The sequence below is a fragment of the Manacus candei genome, unplaced genomic scaffold (genome assembly GCF_025592945.1).
Source record: "Manacus candei isolate 608988 ecotype Guabito, Panama unplaced genomic scaffold, ASM2559294v1 h1tg000545l, whole genome shotgun sequence".
Classification (NCBI taxonomy): Eukaryota; Metazoa; Chordata; class Aves; order Passeriformes; family Pipridae; genus Manacus; species Manacus candei.
Genome location: NW_026138593.1, coordinates 12501 through 19075, shown reverse-complemented (window position 1 = coordinate 19075; position 6575 = coordinate 12501). Strand labels below are relative to the sequence as shown.

The following is a 6575-nucleotide window of genomic DNA, read 5'->3' as shown; positions in this document are numbered from 1 at the left end:
TCTCTAATTAGCCCTCCCCCATCTCTAATTACCCGTCCCTCACCTCTAATCACCCCTCTCCCCTCTAATAGCCCCTCTCCCCCCAAAGGCCCCTCCCCCACTCACTTCAGCCCCTCCCCCATAACCCCTCCCTCATCTCCAATGGCTCCTCCCCTCCTCTAATGGCCCCTCCCCCATCTCTAATCACCCCTCCCCCACCTCCAACGGCCCCTCCCCCCTCCTCTGACGGCCCCTCCCCCCACAGGGTGACCTGGCCCGGAAGAAAATTTACCCCACGATCTGGTAATGGGGACATTGGGGGGGTTGGGGGGGTTTGGGGACATTTGGGGGGGGTTTGGGGACATTGGGGGGACATTGGGGGACATTGGGGGGACATTGGGGACATTGGGGACATTGGGGGGACATTGGGGGGACATTGGGGACATTGGGGGGACATTGGGGACATTGGGGGGACATTGGGGACATTGGGGGGACATTGGGGGACATTGGGGGGACATTGGGGGGACATTGGGGGACATTGGGGACATTGGGGGACATTGGGGGGACATTGGGGGGACATTGGGGGGACATTGGGGACATTGGGGACATTGGGGACATTGGGGGGACATTGGGGGACATTGGGGGGACATTGGGGGGACATTGGGGGGACATTGGGGACATTGGGGACATTGGGGACATTGGGGGGACATTGGGGGGGTTTGGGGACATTGGGGGACATTGGGGGACATTGGGGGACATTGGGGACACATTGGGGGACATTGGGGGACATTGGGGGACATTGGGGGACATTGGGGACATTGGGGACATCATTGGGGACATTGGGGGGACATTGGGGGGGTTTGGGGACATTGGGGACATTGGGGGGACATTGGGGGACATTGGGGGGACATTGGGGGGACATTGGGGACATTGGGGGACATTGGGGGGACATTGGGGGGACATTGGGGACATTGGGGGACATTGGGGGGACATTGGGGACATTGGGGACATTGGGGGGACATTGGGGACATTGGGGACATTGGGGGGACATTGGGGACATTGGGGGGACATTGGGGACATCAAAGCCACCCTGTCCCCAAGGTAATACAGGTGACACAGGTGTCAGTGACCCAGGTGTGACCCCAGGTGTCCCAGGTGTCCCCAGGTGACCCCCCAGGTGACACAGGGGGGTGTCAGTGACACAGGTGTGACCCCAGGTGACCCTCAGGTGACCCCAGGTGACACAAGGGGGTGTCAGTGACCCCAGGTGACCCCAGGTGACACAGGGGGGTGTCAGTGACCCAGGTGTGACCCCAGGTGACACAGGTGACCCCGAGGTGACACAGGTGACAGAGATGTCCACTCAGGTGACAGAGATGTCCCCCAGGTGACACAGGTGACCCCTCAGGTGGCCCCCAGGTGACCCCAGGTGACACAGGAGAGTGTCAGTGACCCAGGTGTGACCCCAGGTGACCCCAGGTGCCCCCAGGTGACCCCCAGGTGTCCCCAGGTGACACAGGTGACCCCCAGGTGACACAGGGGGGTGTCAGTGACCCCCAGGTGCCCCCAGGTGGCTGTTCCGGGACGGGCTCCTCCCCAGTGCCACTGTCCCTGTCCCTGGGGGGGGGTGTCAGTGACCCAGGTGTGACCCCGGGTGACCCAGGGGGGTGTCAGTGACCCCGAGGTGCCCCCAGGTGACCCCAGGTGTCCCCCCAGGTGGCTGTTCCGGGACGGGCTCCTCCCGGACGCCACGCGGGTCGTCGGCTTCGCGCGGTCGCCGCTGACGGTGGAGCTGATCCGGGAGCAGACGCTGCCCTACCTCAAGGTGGGGCACGGCAGGGGCTGGGCTGGGACTGGGCTGGGACTGGGCCTAAAACTGGGCTAAAACTGGGCTAAAACTGGGCTAAAACTGGGATGGGCCTGGGCCTAAACCTGGGGTGGAGCTGATCCGGGAGCAGACGCTGCCCTACCTCAAGGTGGGACACGGCAGGGGCTGGGCTGGGACTGGGGTGGGACTGGGCCTAAAACTGGGCTAAAACTGGGCTAAAACTGGGATGGACCTGGGCCTAAACCTGGGCTGAACCTGGGCTAAAACTGGGATGGACCTGGGCTAAAACTGGGCTAAACCTGGGGTGGACTTGGGCTAAAACTGGGCTGGGCCTGGGCCTAAATCTGGGATGGATCTGGGCTAAAACTGGGCCTAAAGCTGGGCTGGACCTGGGGTTGACCTGGGCCTAAACCTGGGGTGGGCCTGGGCTAAAACTGGGCTGAACCTGGGGTGGACCTGGGCCTAAACCTGGGCTAAAACTAGGATGGGCCTGGGCCTAAACCTGGGGTGGACCTGGGCTAAAACTGGGATGGACCTGGGCTGGGCCTGGGCCTAAACCTAGGGTGGATCTGGGCCTAAACCTGGGATGGATCTGGGCCTAAACCTGGGCTAAACCTGGTCTGAACCTGGGCCTGAAACTGGGCTGGACCTGGGTCTCAACCTGGGCTGAGTTTAGGCCTAAACCTGAGCTAAACCTGGGCTAAACCTGGGCTGAACCCGGGCTGAGCCTGGGCCTAAAGCTGGGTGTGAACTGGCCCCAGGTGTCTCCTCTTACCTGTCTCAGGTGTGCTCAGGTGACCCCCGAGGACAAGCCCCTCCTGGCACTGTGTTCTCTCTTGTCTCTCACCTGGCCCACCTGTCCCCTCTCACCTGTCCCACCTGTATCTCACCTGTCTCACCTGTCCCTACCTGTCCCCTCTCACCTGTCCCACCTGTCCTCTCTCACCTGTCCCACCTGTCCCACCTGTCCCTTCTCACCTGTCCCCTCTCACCTGTCCCACCTGTATCTCACCTGTCCCACCTGGCCCCTCTCACCTGGCCCCTCTCACCTGTCCCACCTGACCTGGCCCACCTGTCCCACCTGTCCCCTCTCACCTGTCCCACCTGTCCCCTCTCACCTGTCCCCACCTGTCCCCTCTCACCTGTCCCACCTGTCTCACTTGTCTCACCTGTCCCCACCTGTCCCCTCTCACCTGTCCCACCTGTCCCCTCTCACTTGTCTCACCTGTCCCACCTGTCCCCTCTCACCTATCCCCTCTCATCTGTCTCACCTGTCCCACCTGTATCTCACCTGTCCCACCTGTCCCCTCTCACCTGTCCCACCTGTCCCACCTGTCCCCTCTCACCTATTTCTTCTCACCTGTCTCACCTGTCCCCTCTCACCTATCTCCTCTCACCTGTCTCACTTGTCCCACCTGTCCCCTCTCACCTGTCCCCTCTCACCTGTCCCCTCTCACCTGTATCTCACCTGTCCCACCTGTCTCTCACCTGTCCAGGTGACCCCCGAGGATGAGCCCCGGCTGGAGTCGTTCCTGTCCCTGCAGAGCTTCGTTCGGGGTCAATACGGGGACGAGGCCTCGTTCCGGACCCTCAGCTCCCACCTGCAGGCCCTGCCCGGGGGGTCCCGCGCCCACCGGCTCTTCTACCTGGCCCTGCCCCCCAGCGTGTACACCCCTGTCACCAGGAACCTGCGGGAGCACTGCATGGGGCAGGGGTCAGTGACATGGGGGGGACACTGGGGGGACATTGGGGACATTGGGGACATTGGGGGGGCATTGGGGACACCCCTGTGACCAGGAACCTGCGGGAGCACTGCATGGGGCAGGGGTCAGTGACACTGGGGGGATTGGGGGGACATTGGGGACATTGGGGGGACATTGGGGGGGACATTGGGGACATTGGGGGGACATTGGGGGGACATTGGGGACATTGGGGACATTGGGGGGACATTGGGGACATTGGGGACATTGGGGGGACATTGGGGGGACATTGGGGACACACCTGTGACCAGGAACCTGCGGGAGCACTGCATGGGACAGGGGTCAGTGATGGGGACCCCCTCTGTGTCCCCATGTCCCCCTTTGTGTCCTCCTGCGTCCCCCTGTGTCTCCCATGTCCATCTGCCCCCCTCTGTGTGCCCCCGTGTCCCTGTGTCCCCCTGTGTCCCCCACTGTGTCCCCCATGTCCCTCTGTGTCCCCCTTTGTGTCCCCGTGTCACCCCTGTTTCCCCTGTCCCCTCTGCTGTCCCCTACCCCCCTCTGATGTCCCCTGTCCCCTCTGCTGTCCCCTACCCCCCTCTGATGTCCCCTGACTCCCCCTGTGTCCCCCTGTCCCCTGTAATGTCCCCTGTCCCCTCCCCTGTCCCCTGTGCTGTCTCCTGTGTGTCCCCTTCTAATGTCCCCTGTCCCCTCTGCTGTCCCCTGAGCTGTCCCCTGACCCCTGAGCTGTCCCCTGTCCCCTGTGTGTCCCCTCTGCTGTCCCCTGTCCCCTGTGTGTCCCCTCTGCTGTCCCCTGTCCCCTGTGTGTCCCCTCTAATGTCCCCTGTCCCCCTCTGCTGTCCCCTGAGCTGTCCCCTGTCCCCCTGCCCAGGTGGAACCGGGTGATCGTGGAGAAGCCCTTCGGGCGGGACCTTCGCTCCTCGGAGGAGCTGTCGGAGCACCTGAGCTCCCTGTTCCGGGAGGAGCAGATCTACAGGATGGACCATTACCTGGGCAAGGAGATGGTGCAGAGCCTCATGGTGCTACGGTGGGCACGGGGGACATGGGGGACATTGGGGACATTGGGGACATTGGGGACATTGGGGACACTGGGGACATTGGGGGACATTGGGGACATTGGGGACATTGGGGGGACATTGGATCTACAGGATGGACCATTCCCTGGGCAAGGAGATGGTGCAGAGCCTCGTGGTGCTACAGTGGGCACGGGGGGACATGGGGGACATTGGGGACATCGGGGACATCGGGGACATCAGGGACATTGGGGGACACTGGGGACATTGGGGGGACATTGGGGGACATTGGGGACGTTGGGGACATTGGGGACATTGGGGGGACATTGGGGGGACATTGGGAACATGGGGACATTGGGGACATTGGGGACACTGAGGGGTGACAGATCTACAGGATGGACCATTCCCTGGGCAAGGAGATGGTGCAGAGCCTCGTGGTGCTACGGTGGGCACGGGGGACATGGGGGACATTGGGGACACTGGGGACATTGGGGACATCAAGGGCATTGTGGGGTGACATTGGGGTGACAGTGGGTGCCAGGAGGTGCCAGGAGGTGACCCAGGTGACATTGGGGTGACAGAAGGTGACCCAGGTGCCAGGGTGTGAGCTGGGTGACCCAGGGGTGACATTGGGGTGCCAGTGGGTGACATTGGGGTGCCAGGAGGTGCCAGGCTGTGACCCGGGTGACCCAGGGGTGACAGTGGGTGACATTGGGGTGACAGGAGGTGACATTGGGGTGCCAGGCTGTGACCCGGGTGCCCGCCCAGGTTCGGGAACAGGATCTTCGGGCCCATCTGGAACCGGGACAACGTCGCCTGCGTCGTCCTCACCTTCAAGGAGCCCTTCGGCACCGAGGGCCGCGGCGGCTACTTCGACGACTTCGGCATCATCCGGTCAGCCCCGGCCACCACGGGGGGTCAGGGGGTCACTGGGGTCACCAGGGGGTCCCAGGGGTCACCAGGGGGGTCCCAGGGGTCACCAGGGTCAGCAGGGGTCACCAGGATCATCGGGGGAGCCAAGGGGTCAACAGGGGGGCACAGAGGTTCCCGGGGGGTCCCAGAGGTCAGCAGGGGTCAGCAGGGTCATCAGGGGAGCTAAGGGGTCATCAGGGGGGCACAGAGGTTACTGGGGGTCCCCAAGGGTCCAGGGGGTCCCCAGCAGGTCCCCAAGGGTCCATGGGGGTCTCAGGGTCCCCAGGGGGTCCCCAAGGGTCCATGGGGGTCCCCAGCAGGTCCCACAGTCCCCAGGGGGTCCCCAAGGGTCCAGGGGGGTCCCCAGGGATCCATTGGGGTCTCAGGGTCCCCAGAGGGTCCCCAGCAGGTCCCCAAGGGTCCATTGGGGTCTCAGGGTCCCCAGGGGTCCAGGGGGGTCCATGGAGGTCCCCAGCAGGTCCCCAAGGGTCCATTGGGGTCCCCAGGGGTCCATGGGGGTCTCAGGGTCCCCAGGGGGTCCCCAGGGGTCCAGGGGGCTCCCCAGCAGGTCCCCAAGGGTCTATGGGGGTCCCCAGCAGGTCCCCCAGGGTCCAGGTGGGTGCCCAGGGGTTCCCCAGGGGTCCATGGGGGTCTCAGGGTCCCCAGAGGGTCCCCAGCAGGTCCCCAAGGGTCCATGGGGGTCTCAGGGTCCCCAGGGGTTCCCCAAGGGTCCAGGGGTGTCCCCAGGGGTCCATTGAGGTCTCAGGGTCCCCAGGGGGTCCCCAAGGGTCCAGGGGGGTCCCCAGAAGGTCCCCAAGGGTCCAGGGGGCTCCCCAGGGGTCCATGGGGGTCTCAGGGTCCCCAAGGGTTCCCCAAGGGTCCATGGGGGGTCCCCAGGGGTCCATGGGTGTCTCAGGGTCCCCAGGGGTTCCCCAAGGGTCCAGGGGGGTCCCCAGAAGGTCCCCAAGGGTTCCCCAAGGGTCCAGGGGGGTCCCCAGGGGTCCATTGGGGTCTCAAGGTCCCCAGGGGTTCCCCAAGGGTCCAGGGGGGTCCCCAGGGGTCAATGGGGGTCTCAGGGTCCCCAGGGGGTCCCCAGGGGGGTCCCCAGGGTCAATGGGGGTCCAA

General features: G+C 64.3%; 1 protein-coding gene across 1 annotated transcript in view; it reads left to right on the top strand.

The window, feature by feature from the left end:
* Positions 1 to 244: 244 nt before the first annotated feature.
* The window catches only part of G6PD (glucose-6-phosphate dehydrogenase), a gene marked incomplete at its 5' end in the record, with an annotated part of 16228 nt that continues 9897 nt past the window's right edge, over positions 245 to 6575 (top strand). Inside the window, 5 exon segments of the mRNA XM_051776486.1 lie at positions 245 to 282; positions 1696 to 1804; positions 3304 to 3521; positions 4397 to 4552; positions 5307 to 5432. Coding sequence (XP_051632446.1) covers positions 245 to 282; positions 1696 to 1804; positions 3304 to 3521; positions 4397 to 4552; positions 5307 to 5432 — 647 coding nt within the window.